The 19,050-nt window shown below is 44.7% G+C and overlaps 1 protein-coding gene across 8 annotated transcripts in view; it reads left to right on the plus strand.

Annotated features, from left to right (window-relative positions):
* NIM1K (NIM1 serine/threonine protein kinase) overlaps nt 1-18,795 on the plus strand; it is a 30,762-nt gene extending 11,967 nt beyond the window's left edge. For 2 of the 8 annotated variants that reach the window (XM_072031223.1, XM_072031226.1), the window contains exons 2-4: nt 7,758-8,956; nt 14,964-15,232; nt 17,935-18,795. In XM_072031223.1, the coding sequence (XP_071887324.1) occupies nt 8,665-8,956; nt 14,964-15,232; nt 17,935-18,684 (1,311 nt within the window). In that variant the 5' untranslated portion in view covers nt 7,758-8,664 and the 3' untranslated portion in view covers nt 18,685-18,795. The other 6 variants (XM_072031224.1, XM_072031229.1, XM_072031225.1 and 3 more) reach the window with 6 other exon arrangements.
* The last annotated feature ends 255 nt before the right edge of the window (nt 18,796-19,050 follow it).

Here is a 19,050-nt window from a genome sequence, read left to right on the forward strand (position 1 = left end):
AGCAGGACAGGGCAGCTGCTGCAAGGTGTCGGGTACAGGCTGCTCTGCCCATGTTGCTGCGTTTGGAAATGTTGCTGTAAGAGGCAATGTTATAAACTTCTCAGGGCTCCAAAACCAGGGAAACTTAAATGCAAAACTAAACCAAAGCTTATTTTAGCCAGATGTGGGGATGCAAGTCTAAGCATTTAGTTGCAACACTGCAACAAGAAGGATAAAAATTTTATTCTTGCAAAAGAATAAAATGTAGAGCCATGTTCCATCTTGCTTGGATTAACGTCCCTTGCTTAGGATCCTTAATGTGCGTCACAGCAGAAAGAACAGTTCACTTGGCAGTAGGATGTTCTTAAGATGCTGCTGACTGTAACAAGACTGTTTTCTGACGATCCCAGTTTCAGAAACACCTATGCTGATTTCACTTCTAATTGTACTTCAGTGCAGGGCATTCACTAGCAGGAGACACCTCTTTGATACTGAGAGGCTAGCACCTTAAACCTGTAAGGTGTCAGGTAAGATCAAAACAGTTCCTGCTAAGCTTCTTGCTGGGTTGTGAATGCTTATGCTGCACTGGGCACTTTCCAGAAGTTAGCTGCAGCTTCAGCATGGTAGAGTCTAGTGAGCCTGTGGCTGTACCCCTCATGGCTGTGCTCCTGCAGGGTTCAGGGAGGGCATACAGAAGGCAATAGAGTACATAAAAATTAGATAAAAAGTACAGATATGTGTCTTCCTATGTAGATTTTTTTTTTTCTCACCAAATGTTCTGAAAGTCCTCAGCACTGCTGTCACTTGGAGACCTTTCAAACTGGCAAGGACAGAGCAGTTGCAAAGATGCTTTCAGGGAACCTTCTCCAGCATTGGTAACACCAAGCAGACAGTCTTCATGGCAGTGCCCCATTTCTCCTCGACATCTGCCACTGACTGCTACGTGAGTACTGTGCATGTACATCTACACCTTCCTTTAGTCAAGTTCAGTCATACAATTACTGCAACGCACCAGCTTGTTAATGCTGATTCAGGGTGCATCCCCTCAGTGTCTCAGACTTTGAAAAAATGGAAATGTCAGATAGTACGGAATTTGTCTTTCCATGTAGCTCCTTGGAAAACGAGCCACTGCTTATCTTCTGCCCAGATTCATTTAAAATTTACTTTCTGCATACTCAATCTTTTACTAATAAGTACTTTTGGGGAGTACATATATAGAGATGTAACTAAACTTGATGATTTTAAAAGAGGTAATGAGTTATTTGCAGTTGTTAGGGCCCATCTAATGTATACCTGGTGAATAATGAAAGAAAACTGTGGTAGACAATATAAAATAGAGCACTGTCTATTTTCACCCATATGGAAACGCATTCCGTGTTTCTCTTTCCTGCAAGTAGCTGCAGTACCACTTTATTGCAGGCCATCTGCTTAGCAGTGCGTATCTGCATAAAGATGCCACCATTTTCTTGCAGTAAGACTGCTTTCTTTTGTGATTTCAGTGGCACACAAAGAATTGTCTGCTTCTTACTTCTGTTTGCCATAGCTTTCTTTTACCAGAGAATTAATTTTCTTCACTGCAAGCATACAAGTCAAATTCATTTTTAGTGATGTAATTGAAATAGATTTAAATTTTGTCCTGCTGTTTAAAAGGCCGATAAAGACTTCTGTTGCATTTGTTGCCTCACAAACACGTTGGAAGCCTTTTTTATTTTGGAAGAACATTTCCATGAGCAATTTACATTGTACCTCAGGGAAGGAAGTGAAAGAGACTGGCCAGGTTAAATTTTATTTCAAAATACAGTCAGACTTCAAATTAATTCCTCCCATGTATTTCAAAGGTCTGGGAAATCAATGGGTTCTACTAATAATTTCCTTTTTTGTCTTTGTTTTTAATGCAAGTTTATTTGCAACTCAAAGATTAATTAATTCTGTCTCTAGCTGTTTATCATGCAATGCAGCAGAAGGATAAAAGGGTTTTTTTCCTTTTTTCCCCATGTTTTAGCTTCTACTTCACAGGCCTTCATGTATTAGCTTAGTACAGTTCTTGTTGCGTTGACCATGGTGCATTTATTCTCGTTTTGCTGGCAGCCACACACCAGCTCCACAGGAACCAGGGGGCTGCCTCCCAGCCTGGGGGCTCCGTGCCCAAATCTTGCTTGCTGCCCTGCTCAGGGAAGCAGACAGGTGAGTTGGCAATACCCATCATGATGCTGGTGGACACCCCTCAGCTGCCCGTGTGGATGTTACGGGGCACAGCGTCTGTCTGATGCTCCCCTTAGTGAGACACAGCATCTGTGTCTCACTTTAAGGGTCTGTCCTATAAGGAGCATGGTTTCAACCCAAAGATGAGATTTTCAGCCTTTCTGAGGAGCTTGGCAGGCACTCAATCAAGCATAAGGTGCCTACAACATTTTGGGGGAATGGGGAGAGCAGGGGAGGGTGGAGAGAGGCTGGTTGCAGAGGTTGCAGGGGCCTGCAGACGTATCTCTGCCTGCAGGATTGAGCACGCCTGTGGAAACAGATGGGTTTTAAAGCAATTGTGTAACAAATGCTTATGTTGTCCTTAAACTGGCTTATTTCATAAAATGAATCCTCGTGTGAACCAGGAGAAGATTGTTCTGTTCCATTTTCATCACCACAGGTTTTCCTTTTTCCCAGTGGGAAATAAAACTAGGATCCTGTCTTCGGCTGCTCTTTTACTGAAATGCTGGCTGTCCTCTGATGGACGCCTTCCCCCACGTGGCGCAGCATTAGCCTCCCTTCTCAGGGCTGTGAGCCCCTCAGGGAGGCTTTGCCCGCTGTGGTCCTCTCACAGCTCATTTCTGCTTGTTTGTGACAAGGGCCAGAGAGGCTGGATTTGCTGCTCAGGCACTCAGTGTCTCTCACACCGGGTGGTCTGAATCCTGGCCAGGCGGGGGGACTCAGCACCACGTGTGGGCCCCCTGGCTCTGGCTGCAGGGGCAGTGTTAGTCTGAGGCCTGGTTTTGGTAGTGGTAACTGGAGAAGTAAATAAAATTTCAAAGTCTCTTCCAATTTGTTCTGGCAGTGAGCTGCTGTGTCTGAGGGATCATTTCCGTGCTGTACTTTCTGTTCTTACCTTGGCTTTTTTCTCGCTTTAGACAAAGGTGTTCTGAAGTGTCTGTACCTGCTGCAGCAATGCCAGATCAGAGCACAGCAACGTCAGCTGAACTAGATTTCACTACTCTGGCCTTTTGGCAGGAACATTGAGTAATGCCCTTGCTCCCCTGTCTGTAGCACAGGCAGATGGTGGCTCCACATCCCTCCAGCCCCTCAAACCCTGCTTTGGGCATGCAGGGCTCAGGCTGGTTAAACTTATAACAGGTTGCAAAGTGCATTGTCTTCTGCTCTTTGTCACAATTAAAGGGGAAGGTGTGGGTAGAGTTGCTGTGTTCCTAGGTGTTTGTTTTATTTTATTCTTTTTATAGCAGGATTTCTGGTTTGCTTGGCTTAGCATAAACACACGGAACAGACAGGCACTTTGTTGAGGTGAAGGAGTCAGTTGCAGGACAAGCATTTATCATCTTTTCTGCTTCCTCTGTCAGTGCTGCAGCCGTCAAGCTGGGTTTTACAGAGAAGGCACTGAAGATGCCTGTGTTCTGTTTCATCAATTACTCTGCAGTAGGATAAATAATAGTCCTTGTTCTTTAATTTTGTTGTTAGCCTTCCCTTTCACTTTGCCATCTTCAAGGCATTTTTGTGTCTGGTGCCCCTAAGACATGCAGAGATAGACATGCAGATTGCTTTGCCTTTGTGCTGGTGCAGCCTGCCAGGGTGGCTGGGAGTTGCCCGGTGTATGCAGATTGTAGCAGCGCTGCCCGGCTGAAGGAGCTGCAGGTGCCTGCTCGCCGTGTGCTGCTTCAGACTGCTGGAGGCTCTGCTTAAAAGTAGTCACTCATATCGTGGTACCCCAGTGCTCTGTCACAACCTAAACCACACTGAAAGAGGTCATGGAGCGCTGTGCCTCACTGCAATGCACCTCACGGTCATTGTCTTAAAATGTGGAGGTGTTTATCTCACATTAGAGAAATAGGCTTTCAATTAAGTGAAAAAGAAAATGAAGCTTATGCACATTCTGCTGTGAATGTTTATATTTTATATTGCCTGCCTATTGGCTGCTGTGTGTGGTAATCTTCCATGAGAGGAAAAACAAGGTCATGCTTTAGGTAAGGGTACTTGTAAGGTTAAAAGATATGTTGTTGTTCATGTCTATTTTTTCATGGAACAATAATTGCCAAGCTGAGTGCTTCGCTAAAAAACAGTAGTGCCTGTAATTCTAGTATGCACTGAAATCAGTGGCACGTGGACCTGGACAGAAAGAGAGCTGTTTTCTGGAGGCTCTCCACAGTCAGTATTGAGCACTGTTAGCACTTCTTCCTGCCTCAGCTGGGACTGTACGAATCCGAGTTCAGTCTGTAGCCGTGCTATGTTGTGTGTCCTGAGTATTTTTTGCTACCCATACACAGCTCCGAGGTGTGCATTTCATATGGTCACTCTGTTTGCTGGTGTTCACAGAAATAACACTGACGGTGCTGCTTATTCAACTCCCCCAAAAATGTGCTTAGGACAAACCTTGAACAAACACTGATTTCCTCTGGCCACAGCAGCCCTGCGCTGAACCAATATGAGTTGAGCTGAGGTACAGAAGTGGAGCTGCAGCTTCCCCTGTATAAATGAACACGCTGTGTGGCTGCACAGGAGGGCTTTTGTGTTGTGTTTGGTCTGTAACACAGGTCTTGTCAACCTTCCTGCAGGGCTCTCTCGTCTTTTACGGAAGGTAGGTCTTCTGAACATACGAGTGTCTCAGATTGCTGGTATTTTCTTGCAGTAACTGAACTCTCAAAGATATAGTAAAAGAGAAGGATCAGTATTTTCTTACTTAAAAAAAAGCCCTGCTACTTTAAATTCAGTTCAGTTCCAGGGTTGGCTTGCAGTATGTAGAATGTGCAAAGGAGACGAGCTGTGCTTCAGGGGAAGTCGAACAAATCGAGCTAATCCCCTGCCCTAAGAAAATACCTCCAAAATCTCGCTGTCCTCAAAGCAGTAAGCAGAGGGGCTGAAAAGGGAACTCTAGTGAATGTATTACAATCTCCAGTGGCATCCTCGTATAAAAATCAAACTGTTACTCTCAGGACTCGAGCAGTAGGAGACCATCCTATGTGCCTTCTTTCACATTCATTGAAATAGGAGCTGCAGCTGTTTAAGTATACAAATCTGGATTTTTATTGCTTTTGCAAAAGACAGGCGTAATAAAAGAGAGCAAGTTGCAAAGTGCGGTGCTGGTAGCTCTGTTCTAGCTGCTGGTACTCTTCCATGTGTCCCATTCAAAGCTCCTTAAAAACAGGTCACTTTTATTTGCCTGGTGAGGTAGGACTTCAGGATCTGTATCTCCACGGATCTTTTTTGTTTTATTCTTTTCCCTTTCATTCCAAATTTCCTTATGTCTGTGATGCAGGATTTAAAGTGAGCCTTCAGCTGAAGTCTGAGGGCATTTAGCACGTCTTAGAATAGCACCAGAACATCAGTACCTGGAAATATTTGAGTTACAAGGTCAAACAAGCAGTGTTGGGACATGTTTTAAAGGCTTGATAAGTCTTATTCACTATTCACTTATTCACTTATTGTGTTGCTTTTCCTAGAGTGTTGTTCACTTTGGTTGTTTGTTTTCTTTTTGCTTGTTTTACTTTTTGAGTAATGAATAATTTGGGCAGATATATAATGAGGTTTTACAGCCATACTGGAGACAAAAAAGTTGAATAATTGTCCTTAATTTTATTTGAGTGACTTCTGATTTCCTAGTTTATTTCTCCTTACCAGGAACTGCTGTTTTCTTTTACAGACAGTGTCCTTTTCTATGGTGTCAGGGTGGATTTTTACTGGTTTGGGTCACAGGAAGGAACCTAGGCCAGAAATAGATGGCATATATTCTGCCAACTCGAGGAATACCGAAATAGCTCATCTTAAAAGACGGGGGAAACCCAGCCAGTTGGCTACGTGCCAGGAGATTGCCAGGCTGATAGTGGGACGCCTGGAAGGGAGATCGATGATGGGCAGTGCTCTAAAATGGAGCACGCTGGGCCCCGGCAAGAATTTGGCAGGGGCAGGTTCTGGAAGAACCACGTGATAATGCCTTAATGCAGTTTGCCCTTCTCTTAACACCCCGTCTCACAAGGTCCTGGCATTCCCTGGCGGTGTTTCTGCTGCTCTGGTACTGAACTTTCACGTAGGCCGTGCTGGCTGCCTTCTCTTTGCCCTTGCTAAGTGCATTTGGGAGGGATGGTGTGGGCCTGAAATCCTTCCTGAGCACTCAGCCCTTGCCATACAGCCAGTTAGTTGCAAAGGCCCTGACGATTTTTGCAGAACGCGGTCTTTAGTGGCGTGACTTCTAATGCTGAATAGGCTGACATTCATGAGACTCAGCTCTCCAGAGTATCCTTCTTCAGACTTCCTAAAATTTCAGTCACTGTGGTATGCATTCGACTAGTTGTTTCCAGAAGCCTTGCTCTGACAGAGTACTGTCCACAATTACAACAGTGAAACGTGGTTGAGGTTCAACAAACAAGTTTTTTGTTACCTAAAATTGTCTCAAATTGTGAAACGGAACAGGTTGGAACAGAAAACAGCTGTAGGCCGGAATTCAGGTGATCTGACAAGAAGCTGTCCTTTCCCCAGATGGAAAAGGAGAACAAATACATACTGTGTTTCTTCCCTGGTGCCAGATAACAAAGTCCGAGGCCAGCTGTGGTGATACAGGAGGCTGGGTGGATGGGAGATCCCCGGTGCTTCGTTCAGTTTCCTCTGTCTCTGCTTTACTGCAGAGACACTTTTACTTTTTATCTTTGAAAAAGAGTAAGAGGAGTCCGAAGGCACATCACAAAACACACACTTCTTGCTCTGCTGCAGTTGTGAGCTCTGCCAGGGGTAAGCGTGTTGCGGGGCCAGGCAGGCAGCAAGCAGCAGCCTGTGCCTCGGGGAGGAGAGGGACAGAGATGTGGAGCCCTCGGGTGCTCTGAAGGCGAGGAGCAGCCCGGAGGCTCTTTGTCCGTGCAGCCAGAGCACGGGAAGGTGAGGGGACACGACGTGCATGCATTTCAGGGCGGCAAGCTCGAAGCAGAGACACTCTTTCCAGTCTTCGCCGCAGAGTGCTGCGTAACAGGAGCAGGTGAATGCTTTCTTGCTGCTCTAGGTCCCATTTAATGACAGATGTTGTCAGCTTCCTTTTTCTCTTCCTTTCCCTTCTGTGGTGCCTTGGGCCTCTCCTCCTCCTGTTGGGGTTTGGAGACCAGCTCCACCTGGCACTGTCGCAGATCCTCTTTCATCGTGGTGCCGTAGGTGCTCCACACGTGGAATTACTGGTGCAATGCTCCCTCCGAGCCCCATCAATCCTTGTACGACAGCAGTGGGGTGTCTCCTGTGCCCATCGCTCATGCTATGCTGCAGGCTGGGAGCAGGAGAGGCGAGCTTTGCCACTGCTGGCAGTGCTGCAGAGCCGTCAGGCCCAGCTCCCCACCCCAGAAGGACGTGTTTGCATGATTAGCAATTGCTGATCAACTCCTATTTTTCAAGGGTAAAGGAGAAAAAAATGCTGTACCGTTTTAAAGATAAGTGGTGGCTTGTGCATTCAGGGTAAGGGCATCTTTACGTGTGCTGCCAAACAAATTGAGTTAAACTGGTAAAATGATGCACGGTGTGCTGTCGTTCAGTGAGGTGCATGGCTGTTATGTAAAGGTTTTAATGACTTTCTTCATCTGTCTGCTTAGGAACACCATGCGTCTGGCAAAAATTTGAGAAGGCTCAAGGCGTTAAAGAAAGCTCATCTAAATAAAGGCGGGTTAAAGTGACATTGCAGTTACCTAATCCTGTATTGTCCTGCCATGTGACTCCGGTGATACTGAGGCGCAGCGTTTCTTTTGCCTGGTGCACAGATTATGCTTCTCCTGTCATCTTCCAAGATCAGTTGCTTTGTTAAACCAGCGATGGGAAGGAAACAGAGGAGCAACAGACTATTTACAGCAAGGCTTCGAGGCAGTCATTTCCAAGGCACAGTGACAAGCTCGCAGGCTGAAGAATGAATCAAAATAAAACCCTGCGTTCAGCTTTTGGACTGGTACCAGAGTCAAGAGCTACGCTCTTAAGGTCAGCTATTCAAAATGAACTGGAAGCATCTGGGTTTATTCAGGGCAGTTAAACAGCTATTTGTTTGACCTTTTTCTATCAAGTTAGTTTTCAAAACAGTGAGCTAAAGCCTGAAAATTTGTGTCAAATATTTTGCATTTGTGTCAAAGGTACTATATAGAACGTGAGCAACTCACCACTGTTGTGCACAAAGCTTACAGTTTTAATTGCAAAGCCTCTTTTACCTTGTAGATGGAGATCCTGACACGGTAAATCTGTTAGTGGGAGATGGACATAAATAGCTTCAATTTTTGTCCACAGTTTTGGACAAAATTGCAACATGTAAATACAGATGATTTGTTTTTAAGGTAATTTCCAGACTCGCCTTTGGACTTCTGATAAGCAGCTTTTTTTTTTTTTTTTTTTTTTTTTCCTTCTGTTTGTCACTGTGTCTACTACATGTTGGATTGTATATTCATGAGAATTATTTCACTTCATTAAACTGCTTATTGGGGCGTTTTGTTAAATGGGGAAGTGATCACCCTACAGACTATGACAACAGGATATGTGAATGGAGGAGGTCTTGGGAAACACCGCTATGCCAGGTGGAATCGTGAGGACAGCGGAGAGGACTACGGGCGTGAGGGGTGCTGTGGAGGAGACGAAGAGGGCAGCCAGCAGAGGCTGACCCCATTTGAGAAACTGATGCAGGATATGTCCCAGAATGAAAAAGTGGTGAAAGAATTAACCTTGGGAAAGAGAATTGGCTTCTATCGAGTCAGAGGAGAAATAGGAAGTGGGAATTTCTCGCAGGTGAAACTTGGAATTCATTCCCTGACCAAAGGTAGGCACCGCTGTGTGGGTCGTGGTTTCGGTGCGCCCTAGTTCTGTGTGTACACAGATGGGCCTTTTCGGGAAGAAGATGCTGCCTGAACCTTAAATACACATGCAGGTTGTACGTGCCTTTTTGGTTGTGTGGCTGTGTAAGCAGGCACAGGGGTGAACGCTTAGCTTGGAGCAGCCTTTATCCATGACAGGCAGCCAGAAACATTTTATCAGGGTGGCAAAGTTGTCTGTGCACTCGGGGGAGTTATCCTCAGTGTTGCACCTCCTTCCTGCAAACACTCCTCCTGCTGTCAGCCCGGCCCAGCTCAGGGCTGCCCACAGCCCCACTGAGCAAGGCTTCCTTTGTTTCACAGCAAATTTTACTGGCATGGCTGAGGCTTTCACTCAGTAACAGTAGTTTTGGTGAGAAGTGTTGTTTCTGCTGACTTTTGCAGGTAGTGCATTCATATAGGAAGCTGGGACAGGGTATGTAGGTGTGGGCTGAGCAGACGCAGGAGGACAAGTTTTGCTACAGCCAAACCTGGATAGAAAGCTGTGTTGAACTGCCAATTATTTTTCTTTTTATAAGTACAGAAATGCACTGCATAAGCTGCTTCTTGGGGGAGCTAGAAAAGGTAGGTAGCTGCAGCAAACATTTCAGTTACAGGTATAACTCAGAACTTGTCTTCAGCTACCTGGCTTATTCTGCAGTCTGTGACAATATTAGAAACTGTTCTTGTTTTCCCCATGTACATTAATATCTTCTGTTCTGTCTTTCCTTTTCAATTCAATTGTTTCTCCTTCCCTGCATCACCTTAAGGCTGAGAGATCTAGGTATTCCCCAAAGCCCTCATTCCTTGTTATCAGTTGCTATTTTTGCTGACCACCTCCTTCAGGCAAGATGCAGAGGTCTGGAAGCTCACGTTTAGCCCAGTTACAATGCTGTTGTTGCACTGGGAGCAAAGTGGACAACTGGTGGTATTTTTTCCCCAAAATTCAAGCCTGCTTAAGGCTAAGGGTTGGTTTATCTGGGTGTGGCTTTTTTTGGTTTGCTTTTTTCAGGGAGGCATCACCGCTGTACTTGGCCCATAGCGAGTTGTTTGGTTTATGCTCAGTGATTTTTTTCCTTCCTGAGAAAGCTGCTTCTGCCTGCTGCTGATGGAAATGCTGCTCCTGTACCATGCACAGGAGGAACACTGATGGAAAGATAAATTGGAGCTGGATAAACCTTTCACCTGTTGAACTTAGGTTGCTTTAGAATGTGTGTAGGGCTGACTGGAAATTTCTGAACTTCAGTGAGCAGAGTGATATTGAGCAAACTAAATATCAAAACTGAAGACATTTCTTTTTTCTCCCTTGAGAAACTTGCTTTTCACCAGAAATCTCTAAAATTATTTTTCTTTTGTTGTTAGTAGCTTTTTGGGTTATAATGTTCACTGGGCAAAGATTTAACTTTTTGATACTAAGTCTGCAATGCTCTTGAGGAAGAAGGGATGATGGGGAAATACCCTTCTTGCTCATCTCTGCCTGCGAGCTCATCTGTCACAGAATCACAGAATTTCTAGGTTGCAAGAGACCTCAAGATCATCGAGTCCAACCTCTGACCTAACGCTAACAGTCCCCACTAAACCATATCCCTAAGCTCTACATCTAAACGTCTTTTAAAGACCTCCAGGGATGGTGACTCCACCACTTCCCTGGGCAGCCTGTTCCAGTGTCTAACAACCCTTTCGGTAAAGAAGTTCTTCCTAACATCCAACCTAAAACTCCCCTTGCGCAACTTAAGCCCATTCCCCCTCGTCCTATCACAAGGGAGACTGCACGTCGGAGAACAGGCCAACCCCCACCTCGCTACAGGCTCCTTTGAGGTACCTGTAGAGAGCAATAAGGTCGCCCCTGAGCCTCCTTTTCTCCAGGCTGAACAAGCCCAGCTCCCTCAGCCGCTCCTCGTAGGACTTGCTCTCCAGGCCCCTCACCAGCTTCGTTGCCCTTCTCTGGACCTGCTCAAGCACCTCGATGTCCTTCTTGTAGTGAGGGGCCCAAAACTGAACACAGTACTCGAGGTGCAGCCTCACCAGAGCCAAGTACAGGGGGACGATCACCTCCCTAGCCCTGCTGGTCACAGTGTTTCTGATACAAGCCAGGATGCCGTTGGCCTTCTTGGCCACCTGAGCACACTGCTGGCTCATATTCAGCCGACTGTCCACCATCACTCCCAGGTCCTTCTCTGCCTGGCAGCTCTCCAACCACTCCTCTCCCAGCCTGTAGCTCTGCTTGGGGTTATTGTGCCCCAGGTGCAGGACCCGGCACTTGGCCTTGTTGAACTTCATACAGTTGACCTCAGCCCATCGGTGCAGCCTATCCAGATCCTCCTGCAGAGCCTTCCTACCCTCAAGCAGATTGACACACGCACCTAACTTGGTGTCATCTGCAAACTTACTGAGGGTGCACTCAATCCTCTCATCCAGATCATTGATGAAGATATTAAAGAGGACCGGCCCCAGCACCGAGCCCTGGGGAACGCCACTAGTGACTGGCCTCCAACTGGACTTGACTCCATTTACCACAACTCTTTAGGCCCGGCTATCCAGCCAGTTTCTAACCCAACGAAGCGTGCGCCAGTCCAAGTCCAGAGCAGCCAGTTTCTTGAGGAGAATGCTGTGGGAAATGACGACAAAAGCCTTGCTGAAGTCAAGGTAGACCACATCCACAGCCTTTCCCTCGTCCACCCAGCGCGTCACTTTGTCATAGAAGGAGATCAGGTTCGTCAAGCAGGATCTGCCTTCCATAAACCCATGCTGACTGGGCCTGATCGCCTGCTTGCCCTTCAAGTGCCGCATGATGACTCCCAAGAGGATCTGCTCCATGAGCTTCCCTGGTACTGAGGTCAAACTGACAGGCCTGTAGTTCCCCGGGTCAGCCCTCCGGCCCTTCTTGTAGATGGGTGTCACATTTGCTAGCCGCCAGTCAGCTGGGACCTTCCCCGATAGCCAGGACTGCTGATAAATGATGGATAGGGGCTTGGCCAGCTCCTCTGCCAGTTCTCTCAGTACCCTTGGGTGGATCCCATCCGGCCCCATCGACTTGCACACATCCAAGTGTCCTCACAGAATACACTGTAGGGATGGGAGACCAGGAACGTGTGCACGCACACACCCGTGCACAGGCACGCACACATGCACACCCTTTGGAAGAGGAGTTATTTTTTTCCAACAGCTGTGCACTGTTGTGTTGTTAATGAGCTGATGTGTCCGCACAGTGCTAATGAGTACAAGTCTTTTTCTTGGCTGAGATGTAAATTAAACAGGCTTCATTATTAAGCCTGCTGTTTGGGTTCCTGTGGTAGGGACAGGCATGTGTATCTGGCGGGGGAACATTCAGGTGTTCAGAAATTGTTGCAGTGGCAGGTTCCAAGCATCTTCCTCCTCCTAACAGTTCACCCCATATTGGGAAAGGAAACCATTTTGTTCTTTACTAAGATAAGCTTTTGTAGCAAGTAATTACACGTGTGCTGTTCTGTAGCCTGTGAGTTCTGTTCCAGCAGGATACCTGGAAAAGTTTCCAAGACAGGAAAAAACTGCAGGACTGTACTTGACGAAGAACCTTGTTTCTCTCACAAGGGTTGTCTTGCTTGCTTAGCAGATGTAGGAAAATCTTTTGTGCTTTTTTTTCTTTTTTTTTTGGGAGTCTTGCCCATGTTATTAACCTGAATTTTGGCAGGGATTTTCTCCAGATGCCTGCTGAGTTGCTTGTTGAGGACAGTTAGATTCCTAATCACTCTGTGATCCTTATTTCACATGTATGAGAGCACAGCTGAATGTATACAACTGAGAACACCCCAAACTTACAGCTGTTAAAAAGTTTGTCTGCTGTGAAGCAGCAATTGCAAGGGCAGGACTGGCCAGTCACCTATTTGTTTTTAAGCTATTTCAGGTCAGTTCTGTTTTTGTTTTCTTTTGCCAGCATACCATACACCACTTCTTCCTGAAATATTTTCTCAACCTTCGTTTAATCTCTGTTCTTCACTGAGATTTCAGATAGGTCTTTTCAAAACCTCAACATACCCTGCATATGATCAATCAAAATCTTTTGCTAATTAATTTCAGTATTTATTTTTTTTTATTTAAATAGTATAAGTATTTATTTTTTTTATTATTTAATTTTGGTAAATAAATTGCCTACAGAAAATGCCCTTCTGTTTGAACTGCTACCATGCAAGGGTAATAGAGGATTTGTAAACCAAGTTTGTTTTTTTGTTCTGTTTTGTTTTTCTTGTTTTTTTTTTGTTTTTTTTTGCTTGTTTGTTTTTGAGGCAGTTTAAGAAGGAAAATAAGGGGTGTTTTTTTTTTTTGGTTTTTTTTTTTTTTTACAATTGAGGCCATCTGGTTTTCTTAAATATCACGCATACCCAAATGCAATGATGTAGATTTAAATGACCTTGGTCCTGATACGTGGTGGTGTAAGAAGAGGATTCTGAAACATTTTTTGTCTTCCTTGTCACTCTTCTCTTAAAGGAACAAATAAGCAATACTGATTTATTTTTTTTCAATTTGCCCCTGTGTGCTAGAAAGCAAGGTGAAGTTCTTTTCTAAAAGATTCGATAAAAGTTACTAGTCTAAATCTGTGAATGGTCGGCTAGAAGTGCTTCTTTCCAAGAACAGACAGTTGTTTTACCTGCCCTGCTCCAGTTTAATTTTGCTGTCTTGATAAGTTACACAAAGGCACTGTAAACCTGTCCTAACCAGAGTAATCCTTCAGGTACCAACTGTGAGAGGCATGGCCCACCAGTTTAAGACAGAAACCTAAGCACAATTCTGATTGATCTGTTGGAGCTTCCCTGTTGGTACAGTGCAGCTGCGTGTGTGTATGAGTGTTTTGTGACCCTGGCTTCACTGCAGATAAGCTCCAGAAACACACAGAACTTAACCATGGCTTTGCATTACCAGGACAGCACAAGACACGTTTGCTGTCTTACAGGATCCCTGCAACTCACTCTACTTCACTGTTTTGTTTACTTTCTTAGTGTAAAGTCTATCTGTGGTGTGAATTCATGGCCCACTGTGGTATACAGACATAAAATTGTACTTTTCCTGTATTCTGTGCAGTACCAAGAACTACTCATGCATGAACACGTTGGAAAAACTGGCTCAGCTATCCTGAGAAAGACAAACCTCTGCAACACTGATTTTGGTAACTGAGAATTTGTGGGGATATGGGATAAGACATTAGGCCACCGTTCTGTAAGTCACACCAACTTAAACACATCTTTCTGTTACAAGCTTGCAGGGCTATATTCAAAGTCCTTAAATTACCTCTGAGTATTGTGTCAGCTCCGAAACAAACCACCTAAATTCAACACCTCCATTAGTCTGGAAGAATCAGGCTCTTGTGCATAACACACCTAATTCATCTGAACAGCACTGAGCTAATATCGAAAAGCGAGAGCACAGACTTTAACAACTTAGTGAGCAGCAAGCTGAGGAGGGAGACGCATCTTCCACCCAGTCTTAGGGGCTTTGCAGGATCAGTCTGTGTCGCAGGAAGGCAGCATATCCACTGGTCACTGTAACACCCAGATGAGACTTGCAGCTGCCCACTTCTTTCTAGGCAGCAGAGAGCAGCAATACCAGCTTCCCATCTCTCTGACTTGGGGCCAGACTTCTGTTCTGAAAGCTGCAATGCCTAGCTTAGGCACCTGACATAGATGATGTAATTGTGGTTATCAGACACATATTAGCTTGATAGCCATGGAACACAGCAGATGATTTGATTAGCACTTGCAGTACTCTCCCAGCCTCTAGCTATACCAGCTGTGAGTAGGATGCTGGAGAAACTTTTCCTTTCCTGTTCAGAAAGGAACATGGATGTGTGTGAAGGATGACAGGGCTTAGGAGGCTGCTGTAGCTTATCTTGTATTCATCATAGGCGAAATTTCATTGCAGTTACATAACCAAGCACTCTTGTACACAAAGAGTGTTACCATTTGCACCTGTTGGGTTAACATGGAAAAGCATTTTTCTTTTCAGAGAAAGTAGCTATCAAGATTTTGGACAAGACAAAACTAGACCAGAAGACTCAACGTTTGCTGTCTCGTGAGATATCCAACATGGAAAAACTGCACCACCCAAATATCATCAGACTGTATGAAGTGGTGGAGACGCTCTCAAAACTGCACCTGGTGATGGAGTATGCAGGAGGTGGTGAGCTTTTCACTAAAATCACTACAGAAGGGAAGCTATTAGAAACAGAGTGTAAAATAATCTTCTCCCAGATCGTCTCTGCTGTGAAGCACATGGTAAGTTGCTCTTCCACAGGCACGTTGTTCCTTACTACTTGGCAGAATTTGTGGATATACCTTTTGTTTTTCCAAGTAGTAGGTTTACTGTTACCAAGATTTCAGGCCTGTATCTCTGAACAGCAAAAAAAACAAACAAACTAGAGAAGAGCTGTCTTAAAGTTCTGTATACCCTGGAAGCCAGGAGGGACAGCTGTACCCTGAGGGACATCAGGCATGTCACTGCTAGCTGGTTAAGGGAAGGGATTGTCCTGCTGTGCTCTGTGCTGCCTCCAGAACTGCATGTGGTTTGGGACACCACAATGTAAGAAGGACAGAAAACTATTAGAAAGCGTCCAAACAAGGCCTATGGAGAAGGTGAAGGATCTGAAGGACAAGATGCTTGAGGAGTGGCTGAGGTCCCTTGGTTCGCTCAGCTCCGAGCAGAGCAGGCTGAGGAGAGGCCTCATGGCGGCCTGCAGCTCCCTCACGAGGGGAGCGGAGGGGCAGGCGCTGAGCTCTGCTCTCTGGGGACAGTGACAGGACCTGAGGGAACGGCATGGAGCTGGGACAGGGGAGGGTCAGGCTGGGGGTTAGGGAAAGGTTCGGCACCCAGAGAGTGGCGGGGCACTGGGACATGCTCCCCGGGGCAGTGGGCACGGCACCCAGCTGCTGGAGGTCAAGAAGCGTCTGGACAAAACTCTCAGGCACGTGGTCTGATTCCTGGGTAGTTCTGTGTGGAGCCAGGAGTGGGGTTTGATGATCCTTTTGGGTCCCTTCCAACTCAGGATATTCTGTGATTCTATGGAACATACCCAAGAGAACTTTCACATCCACTCCAAGTTATTGCCCCTCTTTTGACAGCTTTTGGGAGGAAAATGAAATAAGAGCATTTGGTGGGTAGAACCATGTATTAGTAACAGCATTCTCCTATGTTGCTGTAGGTACCATGTAACACAGCTCAGTTTCTTCCCTCCAGATATTTCAAAACTTAGCATCACTCTTCAGCTAGCAGAAAGCATTCCAGAGAAAGTGTGCTAGGTATTGCAAACACCCAACTTACTTATTAATGAATGTGGGAGACTGGCAATTAAGACAGTTAATTCCTGGTCCCCACTTAGGTGCAAACTGTGATCTTAAACCCCTAGGCAAGTCACTTCCTCTTGCCTAGTCTTCATTACTGCAACTGGATTTAGAATGATGCAATTTGTAGAACACAAAGCATCCTACAAGGGCAGAAGAGGGTAACGACTCCCAGTACAACCTCCTCTGAACCTTACTTAGTAACTACAGCACAAAAACACTAGAAAACTCTTCTGTATTTGAGAAGTAAACCTAAGACTTGTTAAGGTTGGCACAGGGTGCCCTCTGGTGCCTCCTCTCCTGCCACGTAATTCACTTGGGCTTTGAAAGCCAGGTCATCACAGGCAAGGGTATTTATTTCCAGGTCAGGCATCTAAAAACACGCTGCAAACTGCTTACAGAATATATAAAGAATATGTCTTTTTTTTTTTTAATGTATTTTGACAGAATTATGAGATGTTCTTTAAATGATGGATTAGCTTCAACACCTTATCCAAAGACACTGGACCTTACTTTAAAGATCACATCTATTTCTTAGCATTAAACCCAGACTACCAACTTGGCCAACCTCTTCACTCATGCACACTATCTTCTACTAAAAACATGTTAATTTTTGTTAATCCATTAAATTCAGGATACCCGTATCCCATCTCATCCCTCATAGATGAGGACTGAGGATCCCCTGGTTGTTACTAATGACAGTTTTAGAAGTGTGGGACACAGAAGGGGATATTGAAGGATTTCCCTATTGCCCCCAGATCCATGTGCACCTTCTCACCTCTAAGGGTAAAGAGCAGAAAGTGCTCAAACACTTCCATTCTTCCTAGTTATTTCAGCAATGAAGTTAAGCCCTTACCTAATCAAGACAGGTCTGTGTCCGCTCAGCAGAGCAAATTCGATTTGAGTGTTTGGCAGCTACTGGCATTTCTGAGGAAAAAAGGTACAAGTTGCAGCCTATTTACTACAGATTTCTAAAACTAGCAGACACCACTGAACTCAGTGTCCTGTAAGGGTGTGAAATATTAGAAGGCACAAGTTTGTGATCCTTTTCTCTTGCCATGACCAGTTATTCACAGGATATTGGATCACACAACAGAATTATAGCAGCTTTCTTATTTTGTCTGTTCACATTCCCCTTATGATCTTCATGAACTACAAGCTTTCTGTTCACAAGTCCGTGTGCTCAGAACAGATGCAAAAATGGCATCGTTTAAAAATAAATAGTTTTTGTTACTTACATCATTACAGAAATGTAGTAATTTCAAAAGTGTTCTGAACCCTGAAAAAAATAAAACATTTTGCTCATGAAGGTATCTATACATGCAGGGATAGCCACGATGCCATCACAAATCTACTTAATAAAAATATTTTTAAGGACAGCAATCTCTTGTTAACAAATTTCCTAAAATGACATCCTTCTTTCTATTTCCTCCAGGTACTGTGCTGCTTCCTTAGCAGTAGAGAATTGTTAGACTTAGTTAACAATTTTAGCTTTTCAATTTGCTAGTACTGCATACTTCTCACTTTGTCTGAAATAGGCAATTCTTTACCCTGTGTGGCAATTAATCAATGATAGGGGGTAGTCACTTGGGAACTTCCCTATGAACAAACTAATATTTTATTTTCTTCTTGTTCTATAGCATGAGAATAATATCATTCACCGGGACTTAAAAGCAGAAAACATTTTCTACACCAGTAACACCTGTGTTAAGGTGGGAGACTTTGGATTCAGCACCATCAGTAAAAGAGATGAAACTTTAAATACTTTCTGCGGTTCCCCTCCTTATGCTGCCCCTGAACTCTTCCGAGATGAAAACTACGTCGGTGTTTATGTCGACATCTGGGCGCTAGGAATCCTGTTGTACTTCATGATGACAGGTATCATGCCATTTCGAGCAGATACAGTGGCCAAACTGAAAAAGTGCATTCTTGAAGGGACATACAGCTTGCCTGCCTCCCTCTCAGAGCCTTGCCAGAAACTGATAAAAGGAGTCCTTCAGCCAGTACCAACAGAACGATACTCTGTCAAACTTATTATGAACAGTGAATGGATGCAGGGGATACAATACCCTAAGCCTTTACAGCCATTTAAACTGGATCCAAAGTATTTGTCTGAGATCAGTACGCTCAAAGAGGAAGAAATTGAAGTGAAAAACACTCTTAAAGATCTGGGAATCACAGAAGAACACATTCAAAATAACCGGGGAAGAGATGCGCGCAGCTCAATAACAGGTGTCTACAGAATTGTTTTACACAAAGTACAGAAGAAAAGGGCGCTTGAATGCGTCCCTATAATGTCCTGTCCGGATCCCAAAGAACAAGACTTCAAGAAAGGAATCAACTCTTACAGTGGGATAAAGTACACATCGAAGCTGTGTTCTATTTTGTAAACTGAACTGCAGGCTTTATACTCTGCACACTTAACAAAGGGTTTTATTCACTTTTCACAAGATTTGGTGTTAACATTTTTTGTAACTTTTAAGTAAACCAAATATGCCTCATCTCCTTTGTATTTCTCAGTTCAAACTTCAAGTGCTCAAATGCAGAGCTCTAATGCGCTTGGTTTTCCCTTTGCTGCAGAGACATGGTCTAGCCAGTGCAAGAACTCAGGTAAAACAGGTATGAGATAAATAGCAGGAGTGATCTTTTAATAAAGATCAAATAGTACTGCCCTTAGCATGCCTGGGAGATCTCTAAGCACACACGTTACAATTGACTTCTCAAAAAATTACCTTAGCTTGACACAACTCTACCAC

The sequence above is a fragment of the Anas platyrhynchos genome, chromosome Z (genome assembly GCF_047663525.1).
Source record: "Anas platyrhynchos isolate ZD024472 breed Pekin duck chromosome Z, IASCAAS_PekinDuck_T2T, whole genome shotgun sequence".
Lineage (NCBI taxonomy): Eukaryota > Metazoa > Chordata > Aves > Anseriformes > Anatidae > Anas > Anas platyrhynchos.